General features: G+C 37.6%; 1 protein-coding gene across 7 annotated transcripts in view; it reads right to left on the reverse strand.

Annotated features, from left to right (window-relative positions):
* Window positions 1–983: 983 nt before the first annotated feature.
* The window catches only part of LOC145349911 (zinc finger protein Helios-like), a 125,615-nt gene continuing 102,692 nt past the window's right edge, over window positions 984–23,906 (reverse strand). For 6 of the 7 annotated variants that reach the window (XM_080198571.1, XM_080198575.1, XM_080198572.1 and 3 more), the window contains 3 exons: window positions 8,843–8,977; window positions 4,818–4,946; window positions 984–3,548 (listed from right to left, as the gene is read on the reverse strand). In XM_080198571.1, coding sequence (XP_080054697.1) covers window positions 2,818–3,548; window positions 4,818–4,946; window positions 8,843–8,977 — 995 coding nt within the window. In that variant the 3' untranslated portion in view covers window positions 984–2,817. The remainder of the gene's footprint in view (window positions 3,549–4,817; window positions 4,947–8,842; window positions 8,978–23,906) is intronic. The other variant, XM_080198577.1, reaches the window with a different exon arrangement.

The raw sequence follows: 23,906 nt of genomic DNA on the forward strand, positions 1-23,906 counted from the left end.
TACCATGGGCAGATCTCAGGAGGTAAAAAATCTCATCTAACAATCTAATACAGCTCTCCCTGCTACACACTTGATTAAGAAAATAAGTGCTATTCATGAAACCCACTGTGAATCAAAGCAGTCCAACAGAGGCTTTTCTTTTAACTTTCAGTACCAGCTTCAGATTGATTTTAATGTTTTAAGAGTTTTTTTTTAAAACAACTTCATATTAAGACGTTTAAACAGACCTTATTTGTGATTCAAAAATGATTATGTCTACCGTATAAATTTGTGGGTTCAGGTTTTGGGCTAGCCAAACGGGCTCTGTTTGAACTCAGTGCTAAGTTCAAATGACCCTACTGAGTTTGGCTTTCCTTCCTGTGTGAGTTTTGCCCCCATTTTTGCAAGAAAAAACTGGATGTCTGAATCGGGGATGGGACTTCCACAACTGGGTCATACCAACTATTTTAAAGATTTCTAATATTCTAAAGATTCTTCCCGACTTTGCCAAAATTTGGCCTCAGCTTTTGAACAGTCATTATATGTAATACAAACATGAGGGCAGCAGTAGACCATTCAGCTCCTGAAATCTAGTCTGCCATTCAATTAGATCCTGGTTGATCTGTATCTTAACTTCAGCTACCCACCTTGAAATTGTAAGCCTTAATATCCTCACCAAACAAGTCCATCAGGTTCAGTTTTAAAATTTTCAAGTGACCTCTAACCTCAAGGGCTTTTCAGACATGAGATTTCCAAGACTCTCAAATTGTTGTATTATAATGTAATTGAAAGAAAATTACTTTAAATGCAAAATAAATTTGGCATTGCAAGGACAAATTACATTTGTGATTATGAAGTGTTTGAATTATGCTTTCTTTTATAGAAAATGAATAAGAAAATTGTTAAATTCATGGTACACATATGTATATAAAGCTTGTAAGTTGAATCTTTCATTTGAAGTTTCATAATGGCAATAAATGTGAAACAACTAGACACACACAGAATTCATTCCTGAGGTTCCCTAAATTTATTTCAGTATTTGTGCACTCAGACAGTACAAACCTTACAGTAGTTTTCCCTAAAAAAATATTAACAAAGGTTCTGCAACTTTGTTTTTTTTTTACAAGCCATGTTATTTAGGTCACAGTAACAGGGATTTTCAATACAGTCTTAAGAATCAGTTAATGTATTTCAAAAACATTTTACATAAACTATTTCCTAAATTGAGAAAATACATTATACAGTCCAAGAAAAAAGGGAGTATTGCACTTGAAAACTGCATTCACCTGTATAGCATAACCGGTTCAAGTTTGGAGAGTTTGTTGTAGACTCTTATGATGCTTATACCACTGAGTGACAAGAACTTGAGAGGAAAAGTCATTAGAATTAAATTTAGGCTACAAATAGCTGCTGCCAACGCCCGACATTGGAATAAAGTAGTTTTATTTTAAATTTTTAATTAAAGCATTTTAAAAGATTTAAAACATACTATAGTTGTCGATGCTGAAACTTTCTAAATAATTGCATAAAAGTTTACAGTTTCAGTCGTCTTACAAAGGTATGTTATAAGGAAAATGTACATCCAGAGTTTTATGCAAAAAAAAAGCATATGTTGCCACCATTAAACAAACCAAGGAAGAGGTTCCAGTTACCCGATTCCAGTAGCAAATGCACTACAAAGCTAATGTACCTTTTATTTTTCAAGCATTTTCATGTATAAAACTACACTTTAGTACAAAAATATGTAAACAGCTTATATCTAATGCTTCAGCAACAAAAAAAGCCCGAGGATTTAGAACAGGGTCATTTGTTCCAGATTAGAAAATGCTACATGAAACAGGAAGTGAGTCTGGTTAAGAACTGACAGTGCTTCACAATCAGTTGAATGATCACAGTTTCAGAGTTTTAATACATCCTTCCCTTGTTGCTATATGTTCAGAAATTAACAATAGTCTCCAGTACTTTATGAAAATTTCCAGTAAGTGCATAGTTTGGGTCCTAATTTTGATCCCCCCTTCAACAAGCAATCTAAATGTGAGAGGTAATCTTTATCCACGGAGCAAGTGCCACAAAACAGGTTGTTAGACATGTCATCTGACTGGAACTGTATCATTCACCTCTTCTTATAAGTATTGTTCAGGATTCAATGGGTTAAGACTGTGATAGTCAAAAAGGAGCACCATCAGTGGATTAATACTGAGCCTGTGATTTAATATATTTTACCTCAGAACCAAGTAGCAATGGCCTCACTTAACAATTCATTTTTTTCTCCAACTTCACACAAGTTCAGAGACATACTGAGAAGACATCCCTTTTCAATTATTTTGATCAACATTGAAAACTATAAAAAATACCAACAAGTGCTTGCTTTTATTCTCGTTGACCTCCACTTGGTTAATTTGAGTGTTCAAAATGGACAAAGAGTATTAATCTTTTACTCCAACTCCATCTAGAAGTTAACGGAGTTTAAGACATGGTTCACCCTTGAACCTACACTATTCTTTTCTTCTTCACTGTAATTCTATATATGAGTCGCTCATTAGCTTGTCACAGCTGCACCTACGCAAGGACCGGGTTGAATGATACAACATTCTTCAGATGACATGACTGACAGCTCATTTTCATAAACTAAGGGCTAATTTTAATTCCCACAATGCCATATATGAGTGAAAAATCACATTACTGCAAATGAGTGGAATATACTCACTACAGTATATTCTTGGTCCATGGATAGTAAAAACAAGGCAAATCTTCTGTCACTAGGCCACATCTGCCTTTCAGTTATGTCAATGTGGGTGTCCAAATACAGTTCTTCATCACCGTCCTAGAGCTCAGAGCCTAGTGGAATGTATGTTCTCCCCGAACAATGTGCGATGAGAATTCATAGCGATCCTGGCTTCTGTAGCCACAGATGTTGCACTCAAATGGGTCTCTGAAACCATGGCAGCCCATGTGAATGGTGTACATGACATGGTCTAGAAACAGCACACGACAGTGCTCACAATTGAAAGCCCTAATCTGCTCACCCTCTCCACTGAAGACCCTGTATATCTCTTTAGAGGTATGAGACAAAACCTTTGTTGGTTCCAGAGCCTTTGGTTCCTCCTTTGTGTAAGCAGGACTTTGCTTGTTCCGAGGAGTTAAGGCTGGGATTCCAGGATATTGTTGACCACTTCGATCATCATGGCTGCTTTCTGTGTCAGTAGAATCTAAACAGCTGTTACTAGGAGATATTCCTCTCTCTGCTGTCTGATGTTTAGCTCTTATAAGAGAAATGGGACCATCCACTGTATTTTCATGGTTTTCTGCTATTTCCCTACTGCTTGGCCTTTCAAGCCTGCTTGGATGGTATACCTGAGAATAGACAGCATTCATAACTGGAACTCCTTCTGCCAATGTGCTGGGCTGATGCTGCATCAGAGGTCTGAGGGATTCTGCTCCAAGGTATGTAATTGCATTATTGATGGCTTGATCCATCATGTGCGAATGCATGAACTCTGCCTCTTTCTCGTAGTTCAAGCTCATGTTATAACCGATGTCTGGATAATTCAAATGCATGAACTTTTCGCCTAGAAAAAAACATTGCCAGTAAGTGAGCTAATCCTTACATATGACAGATTCAACCATTTAGATAGGTAGATTTTTGCACATTTTATCAAGCAATTTAAAAATATTTATTACTGGTTTAGTCAGAGAAGAATTAGGAATTAATTATGACATTCAATGTTGGATTATACTTCTAAAATTCAAAGTCACAAGCAACACACTAATATCTCAAATGTGACTTGCATGGATCATTTGGCGTAAATGGGGTTATGATTGATCTAATTGGATGGCAGAACAGGCATAAAGGTAATATTGGGGTTTGGCTATTTCCTTCTGCACAGGAAAAGGATTGATTTTGGCCTTCTTCTTATCATCTCAACCCTTCAAGATGTATGTTTCCAAATGCATTCCTGTCCCATGGCATCTATTCAACTTCTCCTGCTCTGTTTTCTTCTTAAAATTTGCTTATGTTCACCTAATCCTTAAAAATGTTAATCCCTTTTACCGTGCTATGCCTACAATCCTAACATTTGCACTTTACTAAGTTATGGAAATCTGTGATTAATTAGAAAATTATTCCACACATAGTTTGACTTACTCACTGGTGATTTTATTCCCTATGTTAAGCACCTCTGAAAGTGCAATCTTGAACATCTTTTCTACAATGTTTTGCCATGGTCTGGCACAATGCTTTTCAAAAATCTCCATCATATTGTTTCCCACCAAATTACGTCAATGGCTATCTAATGTCCTCTCAAATCACTCCAGGTCAAGTTGATGGCTCATCCTGTGACTATTTTTAAAAGAGGTCTGTCCTCTCTCCTATAATTAAAACAGAAAGTGCTGAAAATATAGCATCTGTGGAGACAGGAACAGAGCTAACATTTCGATTTGAATGACTTCATAATTTGAGATGACCACAACAGCATCTGTATCTGATTTTAAGGATACAAGCCAAGTTAAATGCAGCTTCATTTTACAGCCAATCATTAAAGCCATGTTCCAAATCCCAGATTACCTTTCAATAAAGCCACAATAGAGCAGCTAAATAATTTTTATCTAATAGTGAAAAATATCAATTATGTGAATGAAGTGCTGATATTTTTTAAATACTTATACTCAGCAAACAAAACCATCCAATCAAATCGCAATTTGCAGCAAGAACAATCTATTATGTATTCTCTCTTCAGTTCCCATATCACGTATCCTCTTGAAAAGGCTAACTTTGAAAAAGCAGCTGATTCTTAAGAATAATGTAATACCCAATAGTAAAGAAAGATGGCAAATCTTACCAACAAATTTTTGAGGTGTGGAGCTTTTACGTTTTCCCACATTGCTTGATAGCCTCTCTATGACTGCAGGTCTCTCAAACGACATTAGAGAAATGTGGTCTGCCACTGGATCCTGCTCCTTGTATTCATCTGTTGCACAGAATATAGAGCATTCAAAATATAAACACACCATTCCATAAATGTTTCATCTTCACATATCTTTTTTATATCATAGTACAATAAAATTAATATATAAAATGTAGATTTTTTTTGGAAATTAATTTATCAGGTGATATTTTTACAAAATATTTCATCTCTAGTGTATCAGATTGGCTGTGTTTAAAAAAAACAGAATAATTCAAGTTCTAGGAGCACTGAAAATGTAAGGTTTTGACAACACAATGTTTCAATAATTAATGTATTTTCTTTAAACAATACAAAGAATTAAAATGGTGTTTTCTGCTTAACCGTATTGAAGCTTGACAGAAATTTTACTTGTAAACCAAGATTTGGAAATGTAGGGCAACACTAAATGATTAATTATGCTTTGTCATGTGACATGAAAAGATATTATCGTTGGCTTTTTTTTGACTGAAATTTAATTTTTTGACAGACCCATCCACAATTTTTTCAGATTTAACAATGCAGAACATGTTCTGCATTGTAACTGACAAAGGATATTGCTGCCTCTTAAAGATGTCTAAGACCTTTCTTGCTTCCTTTATCAGATTTATCAGATGATAATATATTTTAATACTTGATTGGAAAAATGCCAAATCCATGTTCTAAGTCTGTACTGGTTCCAAACAATCATTACATTGATTCTGCTAATGTGTAATCAGGAAAATATTCATTTCAGCAAAGTATCAACTAGAGATTATCATATGTTATTAATAATTAATATTACTTGGTGCAAATTAAGTATACTAAAATGGACTAGAAAATAAATAAATTAATTGCGCATCAAAAAGGGAAGAACTTAACAAGGAATAAATCTGGAAACATCTGCAAATTAGAAATGAAGTGTTCCTCTGATAATTCTTTTGATCAGAGTAATTTCAAACCCGGTTTTAACAGCAGTTCAGTTTTATTAGGATGCAATAATTATATCACAGATTGGATTTTTTTATTTTTGTTTCCCAGTGCAGGGAGGCCTAGAATGGTTTGATATTAGTTGGCATGTTTTACTTGTTGCTTCTAAAAAAAAGCAAATATCTTAAAATGGTAGAGAGATTCCAGTTGCTTTATTGAATTAAAAATGCACTAAAAAAAGGAAATCACACTAATGTTGGTGCAAGATGGGAGTTCGTTTGTTAAAAGAGTCAAAGGCACACAAATTATACATGTTACATACGGAAGTGAGTTAAAACTTTTACGGCAAGATGAGAACTTAACTTATTTTATGGTTCACTTATAAGTACATTCAGAACACAACTAGCCGAGTGGTTATTGTAGATATTTGTTACATTTATTGTTAACACTCGCTATATCAACCGCTTTCTCACTTATCATGCATTTTGCCCTTTTATTCCTATATTAAGCTTCTGATCATGAATAGTGGGCAAATAGAACTGCTCCAAATCTAAACATTGATCTGTGCATTAGGTTTTCAGTACAACCGAAGATGAATATGGATCACCTGGTCTATTCTGCAAATTTTAGGACATTTCCCGCCATACAGTTTGGCTGAGAAATGACAGCAGTAATTTCTGTAATGGCAAACAGATTGAAGCAATCTATCCAAGTTCAAACTGCCAACAGCAAAAGATTTTAATGGATTGTTTTATTCATTTAATTAGTCTTTTGCTGACTAAGGTGAAAAAGGATATTTCTGGTGAGTGGTCCATTATCTCTATGAATTATAGTATCAGGATGTTCTGAAATAAAACAATAAAATGCTTGCAATTCCTTGCAGAATGTTTCTGATCGAAGCCAAACTAGTGAGGAAAATGCCAATCATAGACTTAGTGGGCTGAACTTTCATTCTGGGGTCATGACATTGGCGTCAAGTACATTTCATTAAGACGCTCCTTGAACAGCCTATATACATTTTTACAACTGCAGGGTCTTCATAATAAGAGTGGGAGAAACTCCTGGTCAGCTATGCTCAATATGGAGGGATGGCCTTTCAAACTTTAGTATCTAGCTTCATGCTAGCAATCAGGAAAATCAACTCGGGAGAGCAGATGATGGCACAGTGCCTAGCACTGCTGCCTCATAGCGTCAGGGACCCAGGTTTGATTCCCAGTTTGGGTCACTGTCTGTGAGAGTCTGCACATTCTCCACGTGTCTGTGGGGGTTTCCTCGGGTTCCCTGGTTTCCTCCCATAGTCAAAAGACATGCTGGTTAGATGTATAGCCATGCTAAATTCTCCCTCAGTGTCCCTGAATAGGCGCCGGAGTGTAGTGAGTAGGGGATTTCAGTAACTTCATTGCAATGTTAATGTAAACCTATTTGTGACGCTGATAAATTAACTTTAAAGTAGCTTTACCTCACTATTTTTCTTGGATTGAAATAGGGAAGACTTGCTCACTAAATGAATTGAAAAAATGAAGTGAGGTACCTGGAACAATCAAAAGCCCTACACTTATACTGGCACTGAATGGTGAACAAAAAACCCAAACTGAATTAAGTTTTTAAAAGTTGAAAATGCACCCTACATCAGCTTTTAAAAAAATGTTCCCTTTGTTTTTAGTAAGTCCTTAGCTGTTTCTAGTATGTCATCTAAAAATTTTACATCAAATTACAAAGGATTTATAGCACAGAAACAGGTCAATGTTCCTGTAAAACCTGCTGCCCTCCAAAATCATCATACAGGCTGTGCAATAGTTGACTCATTTAAGTTACCATGAGAGCTTGGCACACAAAAAAAAAATTGAGGGGGCAGCCATTCACTTAATTAAATCACCCAAGCACTTAAAATAAAATTAAGGGAGTGTTGCACCCAGCCAAATTGGTCTATGTTAATCTTTATGCTCTACTTGAACCTTCTCCCACCTTTCTTTATCTAAACTTATCAGTTTAAACCTCTGTTCCTTTCTCACTCACGTAAATCATCTTACTTATTTTCTTAAAAGAAATACAAAGCACAATATGTATTGCAATAATTTTTACAGAAAGTGTGACTGAAACAGTGGTTTAAGTGAAAATACTGCAAGGCCCCAAAATTTAGAAAAAACTTTACAGAAGTGTTTTCTAAGCAAGTTTAATTAAATTTAAATGGGCTAAAAGATAATAATTGTTCATTTCATAAGCTTTCCTGGATACTGGCTATTAATTGTGATTGATAAATTGATTACTTACTGCTTCATAAAATAAGATTTCTCAAGGAGTACCTTTTTAACTGTAATTAGTGAAATGAGTCAGTGATTTGAGGAATATTTGGGATCAGCAAAATTGACAGCTGTTTTAAAATGGCTATTAAATTTGATCATATTGTGGATTCATATTTTTAATGCATTTTTTATTTCCGGTTTTCTATTTAGGAAGTGTGAAACCATCTAAAAAAGCATTCAGTATGTTATCGTAAACACAAGCTTTTGACAACAGGATAAAAAGAGACACTCTTGTCTTTTTCTCTGAATGTGTCTCATATTGAATTTATCTCCAGTTTGGAAGAATGCATACAGTAACTGGCAGCAATCATTTACTAGAATTGAATATTTCTTATGGAAATGTCTGATAAACATAATTGCCAGCATGGAAATATTTGGGTGTGAAAGCACTAATAGGAAAATCTGAAAAGATAATACCGATACCTTTTTCACATTAATATTCAATCATAACACAACGTGTAGTAGGAAAATATAGTATGTGAAGTAACACTATGCCCACGTCAGGATGCCTCAGTTCTACTATTTCCTTTTAATAGTAGTAGCTTTGATAATAAAAATAATTGCGTTGGCTGGCGATTCTGGGTATTACAGAAAACATACTTAGTAATATCTAAAACTGTACATATTATCAAGATAGAAAAGATAGAGCTTCAAGGTAAAACTATTGAGGAGTCACTACAAACTGGAACTCCTTCACGTCATCCCACCCACCCTGGTGATTCATGGGCTGTGTAGCCTCCACGCCGGCATTCTGCTGGTAGTTGTGACAGCGCTCTTTATGCTCCTCCAGTGAACTGCGCTGTTTGTAGCTTCTACCACAGTAGTTGCACTTGTGAGGCTTGCCCACTGTGGAAGGAATTGTACTCAAGTTACATCATCATTATTTATACCAATCATTTTCAATAAGCAGTAAAGGTGTTTAAAAGGAAATTGTGCATCATAAGTTTCATAAAGCATGAATCAAAGGCATCATGTACATTTAACCTATAGTCTGCAGCAAAATGTGTAGAGAAGCAGTTGACTGCTACTGACTCATCTTTTTTTGAAACCACTACAAAAGCACGTGGAATGGGAAAGCCACCAGAAGTATATTGTCTTATATGTTATCACTGAGTATTTTCCTGATTAACCTTGCCTGTATGTCCTCTGTTAACTTCTTACTATGATGTGGAGATGCCGGTGCTGGACTGGGATAAACACAGTAAGAAGTCTCACAACACCAGGTTAAAGTCCAACAGGTTTATTTGGTAGCAAAAGCCACTAGCTTTCGGGCCTCTGACCCTTCGTCAGGTGAGTGGAGAGTTCTGATCACAAACAGTTCTGATCACAGAAATCTCCACTCACCTGACGAAGGGTCAGAGGCCCGAAAGCTAGTGGCTTTTGCTACCAAATAAACCTGTTGGACTTTAACCTGGTATTGTGAGACTTCTTACTAACTCCTTACTGTGCCATGGTTGGTGGTTGGGGACGGAGCAGTTTTGTTTGGCAGGGTGGGGTTCAGGGAATGAAAAGCTGCATAATTTTCTGGTTCCATTACCAATGTTCATTGTTCCTGAAACTGCATGGAGGTTGGGTTAAAGAAACTTTTTCAAGCTATAAGTAGTTTGGAGTGGTTAAAAATGCAAGCCTCTCGCATTTCAAATTTTGTTTCAATTTAAGAAACAAATTATAAAAGTCTTGTTGTATTACAAATTTAAATGTTTGTGTTTTAAAAAACAATAAAGCAATTAAGATCAGTTTAAAGCTGTTCTATTGTTTTTGAACAAAAGTTTTCTTGTTCATTTTCTAAACCTTTTAGGATTAAATTATGTACAAGCATTTTGTATTATTTTCTTCACTAGTGAGTGCATTGATGAGTCCTTCACTTCATCAGTTGAGAGAATGGGCTACACATTTGTGACTGAATATTACAAATTGTATTTTTATTTATGCCATTTTGAACTTTTCATTAAGATTAGAAAACTATTTTTAAAATACAAGTTTAATTACAATAACACCTTGAAGTATCTCTTTATAATTAAGAGAACTTACGGCAACTGAATAAGTCAGCTTCTGCTTTTATTTCATGGGATGTTGGAATTTTCATCAATATTTTCATCTTCCTTGCAAAAAGGTTGAAAATCTTGCTATGGGTCCTTTTGAGAATTATAGAAATACATCAGGGCAAATCCAATTTTCTGAATGCTCCTACATGTTTGTGCTGATTGTGATATTTAAGATTTTCTCAAAATAAGTGAGTTTTCTGTTCTTATTTGATAAGAAAAAGTTTGAAACATCAGTTATTCATGGAAATATTATCAATAATTTCAGACTCTTTTCCATGAACCATTAATAAATCTGCAAAAAAGAAATTTTTTATTGATCTCTTCATTAAAACACTATTTGTGCAGAAAGGGTTAGGGCATATAATGGGATTATGACAACATTTAGATATTGCGCAACATAACAGTTCAATAGCAGAGTGGAAATATACACTTTGATAATGAAGTTAACAATGTTTTAAACTTGGATTTATTCAATCTTCCATAAACTGTGACAGTCTGGAATAAATGAAAGTTCACACATGCATTCTCAATACTATCCTGTTTTGTCAGGCAAAGTACACAAGACATGTATCTTGCTGTTTTGCTCCCTCCTTATCTCTAAGTAGACCAATCATTCATCATGAGGCTTTTTTATACTTAGATGGGCAAGAACCAGTGCAACACATTGCAAAGTTACAGTAATAATAGTTAGGCTAAAACTGGGATTTGCATTTGGGCATGGTCCTTATCCAAGGGAGCTTTACTGCCAAATCTACCCAGCAGTGCTGTTGAAACTTTTTGGTTACCTACAACAAAATGGTTGAAAGGCCATACGTATTTAATGACATCAAAAAGCTCAGCAGTATATGTTTAATCGAGTCAGCTGCAAATTAAGGGTGTGTGTTTCTCATTGGTTTTAGTGTCGGAACAATGGTTTAACACTAAGTTTCCCTACATGCCAAAATAGATACTAAACTCACAAATCAATGAACACCTACTCATTTAATATTTCCTATGTGACATAAAAGGGTTAAATTCTACAAATAGTTACAGCGTAGATTAAATGCAGATCCACAGGACATCAATTCAGTGTTTTATAACTGATTTATGAAGGCGTTGGGACAATGTAAATGTAAAAACTAAAATTAATTTACTGTTGTGAGTAATGCTTACATGAATAAAAATAAATATCACAAAAATTAAAAGCCACAAATTAATGTAAATTTCATTGTATGCTTGCTTCAGATACAAAATATATTATACTAGATAAAAATAAATAGTAGCATCAAAATAGTATTGTAATTAATGCAACATTGCATGTTAGGAACAAAATACATTAAATTTACCTTTGGAGTTGGTGCAATTAAGTTGAGAAGGTAATGGTCAAACCTGGTTCTACAAAGTAAATATTAACAAAACTACCAACAAAATATTGAAGAAATAAAATAGAATATTATAAGCAATTTGTTTTAAATTATGATGTAGTACTATGCCTACACTTAACTAAAATGCATAAATATGTAGCTACAGAGCCCAATTATAGAGACAATCTTCAAACCCTATTTTGTAAACTGGGTGAGACAGGATACAACTGACAGTTAACATGGCAGCTTTGTTTTGATAAGATGCTGTTCACACCATATTAGTTTGCAATTATAGATTGTATTATCAAAGAAGTTTAGACAGAGACACCCAACTTTTAGTTCTCATTTGCCGCATAGTCTTGAGGCCACGTGTAAAGTTTATATTCATATATTCATTTATTTACATATATCTCAGGCTGCTGATACAAACAGATTGTGTTCTAATTAATGATTTATCCACCAATGTAATAATGGTCAGAGTTCTTCGGCTATTCACTTTGGTAGGATTTTCTGGTCCAGCCAATAACAAACCCCTAATGTGGACTTTCCAGCAGCATACAGTGCAATAAATTGGAAATTACAGAAGACCCTGCCCCGGTGAATGGCGCAAGAATCAAGGTGTTCATACCCGCAGGTTCTTTGGGTCTTGCCAAAGTCCACCTTGTGGTGGATTCCATCTTGTAGCACACAATGGAATGGTGTGTTTATATTTTGAACGCTCTATATTCTGTGCAGCAGATGAATACAAGGAGCAGGATCCAGTGGCAGAGCCACGCAAAAATCTATAGACTTCAATGGGGTTGGAAGATCCTGCCAATGGCTCCATCCGCTGTGGTGGTGGCCAGAAAATCTCAGCCATAGGTTACCCTTTTTGTCTTTCCTTACTCTTAATGTATTGATAAAGCATCTTTGACTTCTCTTTGATTTTACTCACCAACATTCATTCATGCCCTCTTTGCTTTTTGACTTTACCTTTGCACTTCTTATTTTCCAGGTGGCTTTCTGTGTACCAAATTCTCGGTGTCTGAAGTAAGATTTCCTTTTCTGTTTTGTCTTTGTATATTCCCTGACAGCCAAGGGATTCTAGAATTGGCTGTCCCATTCTTTTTCTTTATGGGGACATGTTTACTCTGAATCTCTTAGAATGTCTCCTGCTGCTTTAACATTGATTTACCTTCAAGTAGCTGTTTCTAGTCCACTTTTGCTAAATCACTCCTCAGCTTAGTAAAATTGGCTGCATTTAATTTAGAACTTTTAACTCCTGTTCTTTATCCTTTTCCATTAACATGTTAAAACTAACTAAATTATGATCACTGCCACCAAAATGCTCTCCCAAATGCCACTCTTCCCACCTGGCTAGCTTCATTCCCTAAAACTAATTTCAAAACATATTCTCTCTTGTTGGACGCCACATACTGGCCAACAAAGTTTTCTTGAATTCACCTCAAGAATTCTGTTCCCTCCATTCTTTTCACAATAGAACTATCCCACTTAATACTGGGGTAATTAAAATCCTCTACTATTACTGACATACTGTATTTGCACCACTGAGATTTGCCTACTTATTTGCTCTTCTATTTCCCTTTGGGATTTGGGGTATATAGTGTGACTGTCCTTCTTTTGTTCCCTCGCATAATCCATATGGCCTCATCTAATGATTTTTCTAACATACAATCCCTCCTTACTGTTGCAATTATTTATTTGACCAGAACTGCCACTACCACCCCCCCACCTTTCTATCCTCCTCCTCCATCTTATCTGAAAACCCTGTAACCAGCAACATTGAGCTGCTTTTCCTGTCCCTCCAAATAGAATCATAAAATCCTACACTGCAGAAGGAGGTCATTCAGCCCATCAAATTGCACCAACCATAGTACCACCTGGCCCTATCCCTGTAACCCCATGTATTTACTTTAGCTAGTCCCCTTGACACTAAGGGGCGATTTAGCATGGCCAACCCACCTAACCTACACATCTTTGGACTATAAGCCATGTTTCTATAATCGTTATGGTATCATACTGTCAAGTTTCCATCTGTGCCATTAGCTTGTCTGCTTCATTTGAAATAGCTCCCTAAATTCAGACTGCAGGACCACATCCCTCTTTCTCTTCAGAGTTTGTGCCAATATGGACCACAGCACCCTTGCTCTGTAAGTGCTCAGTGACATCCTTGACCCTGGTACTGGGAAGCAACACACCATCTTGGATTCACACCATAATAATGTTAGTTGTTCACTGACAATTACCAAACTGTAAGAAGCTGTTGCACAACATGTGCCCATGGAAAAATGAGAAAGAAGCAGTGTTAGAGGAGAACAGCCTGGAAGTTTTCTAATGGTCATCATAACCTTCACTGTGGACGTACAAAGTTATTGGGTCCTGCCTATGATTCCCTCATCTACATTCAAACTTACGGTTACTTCTATTTGAACCAATGTTAAACCAATGGTTTCTATTTCCCAAAATCAGGGAATGGCTATTTGTTACAAACAAATGATTAGTAACATAGATACAGCAAAAATTTGGAGTGGGATTCTCTAGTCTCCCAGCTGCGTATTTCTTGGGACAAGAGGTGGTGGATTTTCTGGTCCCGCTGCTGTCAAGGGATTTTCCACTGTAGCTACCTCGTACTGTGGACAGGGATGTGCTCGCAGCAATTTTCCAGAGAATCCTGCCAGTGAACAGCCAGAGAATCTTGCTTAAAGACAATCTAGAGGAAAAATATTCAGGGATAGAGTGGGACTTTCTCACTGCCAGAATGGTCACTCCAACCACAAGTCAATGGACTTCTAGCTGGGCTGCCAGATCTCCCATGGCTGGACCTACTAAGTTGGGGCTGGAAAATTCCAGCCATAGAGACAGACACACAGATAGCAAGAAAATAGGTAAACGTATCAGATTGGCAATACTACAACATGCATGAAAAGACAGATGGGGCATATGTATCCTCTACGGAGTACTACAAGTATCAATGAACTAGCAAAATTCAATGGACAAGATTCTTAATGGTAGTATGATTCGTAGATTAACTCCTACAGTACCAGAGTAACCAGGGAAGTCTGTACCTGTTACTTTAACATATTACATCACAAATCAAGAGGAACAAAATTATTCACTGCAATAATAAAGCAGGAATGTCTTTGGAATTGTTTTATTATTTAAACATAATAATATTAATAATAGTCCTCTAGATTGTCTTTAAGCAAGATTCTCTGGCTGTTCACTGGCAGGATTCTCTGGTCCTGCCACCAGCACATCCCTGTCCACAGTACGAGGTAGCTACAGTGGAAAATCCCTTGACAGCAGCGGGACCAGAAAATCCACCACCTCTTGTCCCAAGAAATACGCAGCTGGGAGACTAGAGAATCCCACTCCAAATTTTTGCTGATATCCAATTTTGTAAGAAATGTTGAATTATTTTCTCCCAATTTACATTCTATTATCCTGTAACATAATTATAAAGAGATCTTTTTCATCATTCAAGATTGCCATTCTTTGCTATTGTCACAAAGTTATCAAGAACTGATGAGCAACACATATCACAGATCAAACATAATTTCAGACTGCCCCCACAAATCAATGACAATACAGCATTCAATACCGATGAACATCGGTCACATGGTTACTCTAGAAAATTGTAATCTGGAGAGCATCAGTCCAATATGGCCTGCCTTTATTAGCATTGACCCATATTAAGTACTGAACAATTAGGTAGGTCATATAAATAGCTTCAGCATAAAAATCACATGATCACCACTGGACTAATTAGAATCTTAAAATGTCAAAGTTGAAAGATGATGTGATCACAAATATTAAAGTGATGGACAAAAGACCCCAAATCACCCATCAAACACATCCTATACACTATATTGCAACTTAACACCAAACTCTCTGTACTCCCCATCCACCAGCAAGCACATAATTTCCTGGGAAAGGCAAAACACAAGGCCAATTCAGGGGAAAGAAATATGGCAATTTCCTCTCTAACTCCCAAAGGTGATGAAACACATTGCAGAGAATCACAGAGAGCAGGAGGTACTATAGCCAACACCTCATCTACCTGATATATAAGAACATACATACGAAGTAGGAGTTGACATAGGCCATTCACCCCTTGAACCTGCTCCTCCATTTGATAAGATCATGGCTGATCTGTTTGTGTTTTGGATTCCACATTCCCCTCTTCCCCCAATAACTTTGATTTCCTTGCCTAACAAGAATCTATCTATCACCGCCTTAAAAATATTCAATGATCCTCACCTCCATCACTTTCTGAGGCACAGAGTTCCGGTCTCACAAGCCTCAAGAGAAAAAAATTCTCTTAATCTCTGTCCTATAAGGGAGACCCCTAATTTTAAAACAGTGCTCTCTAATTCTGGACTCACACAGAGGAAACAGCCTTTCCACATCCATCTTTTTGAGACTGTTCATGATCTTATACACTTCAATCAAGTCATCCCTCACTTTTCTAAACTCCAGCAGAAACACGCCCAGCCTAACCAACCTTTCCTTGTAAGACAACCAGATCATTCCATGTATCAATCAGTAAACCTCCTCTGAACTACTTCCAATGCATTTATAGCCTTTCCTAAAGGAGACCAAAACCGCATACAGTATTTAAGATGTGGTCTCATCAATGCCCTATACAACTGAAGTACAACATCCTTACTTTTATGCTTGATTCCCAAGTAATAAAATGATAGCATTCCATTAGCCTTCTATTAATTGCTGTGCCCGCATATAACTTTGTGTGACTCGTGCATGAGAACACCTAGTGAGCAATTTCACATTTTTCCACGTTATACTCCATCTGCCAGATTTTTGCCCAATCAACCTGTCTATATCTGTCTGCAATCTCGTTACGCCCTCTTCATAACAAACTTTCATATCTATCTCTGTGTCATCTGCAAATTTAGTGACCATGCCTTTGCTCCCCTCACCAAGTCATTGTTATGAATTGTAAAATGTTGAGGCAAATGCTATGATGTCCTAGTCCCCTTTGAAAGCTTGCAAGACACCAACAATTTGTTCAAAGGCTCTCAAACTTTAAGGTATTTCTATATTAATGTAATTTATACTCATGTCTCCTGGGAGTTGCTCAATATCTAACTCAAATGGTTGATTCAAATGACCAAATCCAATGCTTTTATTATTTTAAAGCCTTCAATCAAATTTATTCAAATCTACACTGCTCCAGAATGAAAAAAACACAGCTCCCTAAGTGTATTATATGCATAAATTAGACATCAATTTTGTGGTTCTCATATGAATCTTTTCTAGTGTCTCTATATCATATGAGGGAATGAAAATTAACACATTTTAGATAAGGCCTAACCAAGGTCTTACAAAAGGATAATTATTGCTTTTTGTTTTGTATTACATTATCCTCGCAATAGATCCCAGTATTTACTTTCACTGTAGCCTCACGGCAGTGGTCATTAAGCTTAACGCATTTCATGTATTGCAACAAAAATGCCCTTTACTTATCAATTTTCTAATTTAAACTCCCAACGCCCATCATCCTGATCATTATTAAAGGGTGCAGACAGCTTCAACATTGATTTCTGTGTCACTCCACTAGTGACTGATCGCCAGATCCACTGCTATTATAAAGATACTAGTACTTACAAATAGCTTTCAAACCTCAGGATAGCAAGCTGTTTTAAAGTCAACTTTGAAGTGTAATCACTGTTATAATTTAGGAAATGTTACATAATACATTGTAATGCTTGAGTCATTCCTGACACACAATGATGTCAGAATGCCCATCTACAAGTGCATGAACTGGAAAACACCAAATATATAAATATTTAGCTGAAACATAAAACACTGATGAAACATTAACAAGCAGTAATAAAAATTGGTTTACTTATCCGTTCTTATCTCTGCTCCCAAAATACTGTACTATGATGATTCCATTGACACCAAGGGAAGGTTTAGGTTGATCAAAAAGTTTCTGACAAAGCTGTGCTTCTAAACAATGTATTTTCAGCCTGGAGAAGTTACAGTGTATTTGTAACAACCTTCTGATATTGGATGCAACCCCTTTCTTTATCCAACCCAGGATCTGCCCACAGATTCCACAGGACTCTACCTTAACAACTGGATGTGCTTGTTCAAAAGGGGGAGTAATTTAAAAGTACATATTGTTGCATGTATGTTCAAAAAGTAAGCAATTAAATCATTAATTACGTCCCTCCCTCCACACTGACTCAACTTAGTCACAAGAAAAAAATATCAATTGTACTTTGTTTCTTCTGACTCAGCAGTTACGTTAAGGCCTGATTGCAAATCCATAAGTGATCCATCAATAAGTTCTATAAATATTTTATTTATTTTAGCTCAAAGAAATAACCTATGAAGATTTACCTGATTGTGTCATTAAAGAAACAATCAGACTTCCACCAGGGGCTGAATTTTATGTTCTCCCCAGGGGTAGGACAGCAGACAGGCAGGGGGTAGTAAAACTGAGTGTAATGCTATAGGTGTTGTTCCTATGCTTTCTACCCATCCTGCGAAAATTTTATGCATGGATGGCGAGGCATTTGGCAACTGCCCAAAGGTCTTTGCTGTAATTAGTCCTTTGGAGCTCAGCACCAAATGTGAAGCTCAGCAGCTTTGTTTAGGCTGGTAGTAAACTAAGTGGTGGAGGGGGTTATAACTTCCATGGGCCCCCTCTGGGGCTGTTAAAGTGCTTTGGGATGTTCTTGAGGTAATGAAAAGATGTATGTACAATATGCAAGTTGTCTTTTTTTAAATTGCTACTCCCATTCAAAGAACTCAAGTGGAAAGTGTGCTGGGAAAGTGAAAATATTCTCAAAGCTCAGATGGATCAAGTTTCTGGGACAGGTAAATTCAATTTTACCCAGCATAGGGTTATGCTTTCACTTGTTAAAACTTGATGAAAACATGGATAATAAATCTCCATTATGATAATGATCATTGAAGTGCCACAAAGATGCTGTGCAGGAAGACCAATGTGCTGTTTTAACCAGAGAGAAAAAATGAACAGCCAGTCTTTGGAGGGCAGCATTACAAACTACTCTGAAGAACAACCTAGCATATGGTTGGGAAGTAATAAGTTTTATTTATGCACAAGTGTATGAGTGTTGGGAAGTAGAGAAAATTCAATCTATGCATTTGGATGTGCTGGTTAGGTGCATTAACCAAGCTAAATTCTCCCTCAGTGTACCTGAACAGGCTTCAGAGTGTAGCAACTAAGGGATTTTCACAATAACTTCACTGCAATGTTAATATAAGGCTAATTGTAACCAATAAATAATAAATTAAAAATTAGATTTCCATTATCAGACACAAGCTCTGATTAGATTTCAAAAGATAAGAACATAAGAACATAAGAACATAAGAAATAGGAGCAGGAGTAGGCCATCTGGCCCTTCGAGCCTGCCCCGCCATTCAATAAGATCATGGCTGATCTGTCGTGGCTCAGTTCCACTTTCCCGCCCTCTCCCCATAACCCTTAATCCCCTCTCTTATCAAAAACCCATCAACCCGCTTCTTAAAAATATTTAGCGAGGCAGCCTCCACCACTTCAACGGGCAGAGAATTCCAGAGATTCACCACCCTTTGAGTGAAGAAGTTCCTCCTCAACTCCGTTCTGAACTGCCCCCCCTTTATCTTGAGGCTGTGCCCCCTAGTCCTACTGTCTTTTTTGAGCGGGAAGAGTCTTTCCACCTCTATCCTATCCATCCCATTCATCATCTTATACGTCTCAATGAGATCTCCCCTCATTCTTCTAAACTCTAACGAGTACAAGCCTAGTTTATTCAGCCTCTCCTCATAGCTCAACCCCCTCAACTCCGGTATCAGCCTAGTAAACCTCCTCTGCACTCCCTCCAAGGCCAAAATATCCTTGCGCAGGTGCGGCGCCCAAAACTGCACACAGTACCTGATCTAACAATAAGTAAAATGTGGCCCCATGGTATAGAAGCTCTTTTATTTGTCAGATAGGACAAAGATGCACTCGTCCCTGAACTTAGGATTGTTCTCCTTGTAACAGAGAAGCTTAAAAGGTAACATAAATAATGGTTTTTAAGATGATGTAAGGTTCTAATAGAGAAGAAATATTCTTTGATCTGTTATGCTCTAACCAAAAAAAGGTGAAAGCTGACTCTATAAATAATTTTAGAATGGAGTAGGACAAGTAATTGATGAAAAACTTACAAGATAATGGACACAAAGTGGGCACATGGGACTAAACACAACTGTCCTTTCAAAGAGCCATCACAGTCACAATGGGCCAAATTGCATTCTTTTCCATTTTAAGGCTAGAATTTTCCAGCTCCTTGCTGTGGGTTTCGCTGTGGCAGGGTCAACAAGCCATAAAAATCATTGTTCACATCAGGATTAGAAAATCCCGCCAACATGAAAGGCTGTAAAATTCTGACTGAAGTTTTCAAACTGCTTTCTCAACAGGAAAAAATCAGCTTAAAAGGAGAAGAAATGCCAAATATATGAGCTAAGGGTAACATATATGCAGAATTGCATTGGCATCTGTTGTCCAATAATGATTGGATTTGATTGAAACAACTACTGTTTATTCCACGGACCACAGTTAAATCATTTTTACTTACCTACTATTGGAAAACTAAGTCAGATCACACATTTCACAATCCACATGACTATAATCCTGTGCAAACAATCCTATCTGATAGATCATATTTCACAACCAGAAACCATCTGAAAATTGAACAAATTCATCAATATCCTTCAACAAATTCAATATGGCAAAGATTGATGGGACCTTCTGTGCAAGGTGTTGCAATAGAAAACAAAATTAGACTAGCTTTGTGACAGGGTTCCTAACATGTCAATTGGCTGCTCACTCCAAGGGAATGTGTTGATCAAGCTAAGAGGGAAATCCAATTATCTGGGCTCAACTTTTCACTATGAATTAGCTGATGAGTGATAAGACAAGAAACCATAGCTTATAGAATGCTGCAGTTATAACTTAAAATATGGTGTTAAAGAACCAAGCAGGTTGCATTCTTCTGTTTCCTTGTGCACTCGTCCTTGTTAACTGAGTTGACAACGACAAAGTTCAGAAGATAGTTGCTACCTAGTGGACAGGATGCAAACGGTTTCGACTCTTTTTGTTCTATCTCTACTATTTGTGTTTTTTTTCTCCACAGTCAGTTTACAGTCATATCTCAGCTAACTTTTATACCTTTCAGGCATGTAATTTTAAAAACAGAGCAGCAAAAACAATAAATAAAACAAGCCACAAGGCCTTCACTATTGAAGGAAATGAAGAACTGTGCAAAAAAAATGTATCTCACTGCTGTAGCATTTCCTTTATAACCTCAATGGAGTGCTTTATTCGATTTGGCTACTCAACTGTTCTTTTAAGGCACAAAGGATCCGGCAAACTGCGTTTCTGTGGGCAATCTAAAAATACCCCCACAGGGCTTTATTGCGGACAAATGGTGGAGTTAGGTGAGGTAGTCAAAAGTGTGGTCAGAAAGAGGTGTTTTGCAAAAAGTATCGTTGGTGCTGGAGTGGAAAATGGAAAGATGGAGGAGTTTAGAGAGAAAGTTTGGAGGAGTTATGGATGGACTTACAGAAAATGAACTGCAATCCAGAGCTACAGGGAAGGGGGGGGGGGTCGAGGAAAGGGTGGGGGGGGGGTGCAGTTTGGGGGGGTCAGTTAGATGGGCAAGCTCATGTAGATATTTTAGAACATTTAAAATTAAATTCATTGGGAGATGGAAAGTCAATGTAGAACACTCAAGGAGGAAACGGTTATTTACATCCAGAATAACATTATCTGCACTTAACAATAAATGTACATAAATGTATTGAACACTTACATAAATGACACACTTACAGGATACTTGGTCTGATTAGGGTGAATATATGTACATTTGCAACATATTAAAGGTTTTAGGTATAGCACACACATTCTGCAATTATGGCAACTATTTCCTGTGCTGTTAGTGTGTAACAAAATGATGGCTAAAGCATTTTCACTAAAGTTTAAAAAAACAGATGAAAGACACAAACTTGCACTAATGAAATTGAATATTTCTAAAACTGGAACAATCAAGCAAGCAAAGTTCCCATGGACAGACGTTTAGAAGTTCATGGGCCATATGCAGCCAAATGAACTAGTAATGCAGCTCCAAAGCTCAGGCAACTCAGTTTTTATTTGTACTTGTATTTACTGCTCCCTGGTGTGTCCTGTTTGAATTTGAGTTTGCAGGAGTGCAAAGGACTGTTTATACTGCGTTGTATATTAACAGCCAAATGGATAATATTGGAATAGTTTAGGTTAGAGGGTCATTAGATTGGTTCCACTGGACGGCGCAACATTGAGGACCGAAGGGCCTGTACTGCGCTGTAATATTCTATCTAAATAATCAAGAGCTATTAGTACCCACAGCTTGACTCCATGAAATTGTTGGGACCACACATTTAAACTCCATGGGTGGAATTTTCCCATCCTGCCTGCCACAGGAATTGTAGTGGGTAGGAATAGACCCATGCAAAGGCCCGCTGACCTCGGGCGGGAAGTTCTGGCCTTGGGATGAGCCCCATATGTGGTTCACGATAATCTATGGTACGCACCTAACTGGGCCGAGAAGAAAAAAAATGTTTAGATACTTCTATATTAAAGGGATAATCAGGTTCAAAAGGACAAATTTTAAAAATTGGTATATTTCCCTTTCAAAAAATCACATTTGCCTATGGAGAAGACATGGCTATTCTGTTTACGTTGTTTTCTAACATTCTCATTGGCTGCTCATGACCGAATCTCATCATTGTTGGCATGTGGCATGTATCTGGACTAATATCTGCAAACATGGGACACGTGACAGCAAGGAGTTTGAGCTTTTCCATTTAATCCATAGTCATGTTTTATCTTTTTATATACTGTGATCTGTGAACACAATGGGGATAATATGGAAAATATTTCCCGCTGCGGAAGCCAATGTGAAATTTGTAGCATCTTGTGACCTTGGTGTCATTAATTATGCAGTCAGGGTTTCCTGACATGTTGCATAACAGGGAGGGCTGAATGTCATGCATCCTGCCATTACATCTGGGCATCATATTTACAGTGTGGCTGGACGTCCTCATGTTAATGCAACCAAGCTATGGAGATATGTAAAAGGGGAGGTGAAGGTCCATCACTGAAGTTTAATGATATCTCTCTGCTCATCCTCCTGGTTCCTGTCAAAGTCAGGAGGAAGCTGAGCAGGGAAACAAACCCTACATGCGACCAATGCTGTAAGCACCCAGATTGCCCTGAGCAGGTCAGCCATACAATGCCAGAAAAAGATGAATGGCCTCATTCACTCAGCCAGGATAAGCAAGCTGCATCCGCCTGCACTAACCACAGCAAGACTAATGAATATCAGAGTACATGGACCTCAGTGGCAATAGCATAGTTGTGTCACAGAGTTCCACTACAGTGCATATGCATTATGATGGAGTGACCACTGTGCCTCTTGAACCCTTCCATGCACAGAGACTATTGCTGTAATGCTGTATGGAACAGGGGTGAAGAGAGAATGAGGTGAGGCGCAGAAGGCATCAGATACCTCCACAAATCAGATGCCTTCCTGAGCTTTCTCCTTGCATGTGGATGGGCTCAGAACTCTGGAGGAAGCACACCTGCAACTCTTCTGGACAACTTGCAGAGCAGTAATGCCATGCCACACAACAGTGGGCTATCTTAAAAGTGGAAGGATGGAACCTAACATCAATCTGCAATGTACAAATAGATATAACACACAATTTCCCTCAAATCCATCTATCAAGAAGAGAAAATGGGAGGGGGCATTCACATTTGAGGTAACTTATGAATTTGAAAACAGCTCAGTTAACAGGCAAGGAGTGGGGCAGGGCAACTGGAAATGGATCTTGGGCTTGGACCTCCACTGAGTAAGGATCTATCCATGGTATAGAAACCCGAGGGTTGAGTGTGCCTCCATGTTAGAGGCTGCTCATGCTTTCACTTGCTCTCTCCTCTCTCAGTTATAAGTGCCACCACGAACTGGCCAAGGCCCAAGGCTGAGGATTCCCTGTCAAGCTTTAGCAGAAGCCCTAGCCTGGACAGCAAAGAGAAAATTGGACAAGAAGAGAGATGTGCACCTGCATAGGGGTCAGGGCAGCCATCCGCATCCTCCACCAGCCTAGAAACCCATAACTCAGTGGGTATTAGGAAGTAAATAAGGGTCTCACACTCTAGTGGTCACTGCATGGACACATGTCTGCAGCAGGATGAGATAGGGTCAGCTGAGTTCATTAACACTCAGAGGACTGCTGGGGAAGAGGCATCTGTGAGGTCAGAGTCTGATGACAGGTCTCTCGAATCGGCCTTCCAACTCATGGAAAAGAGTCAGCAGGAGGCAGGGGAACATC

This window comes from Carcharhinus amblyrhynchos, chromosome 11, assembly GCF_965287045.1.
Source record: "Carcharhinus amblyrhynchos chromosome 11, sCarAmb.v2.hapA, whole genome shotgun sequence".
In the NCBI taxonomy this organism is placed as follows: Eukaryota; Metazoa; Chordata; class Chondrichthyes; order Carcharhiniformes; family Carcharhinidae; genus Carcharhinus; species Carcharhinus amblyrhynchos.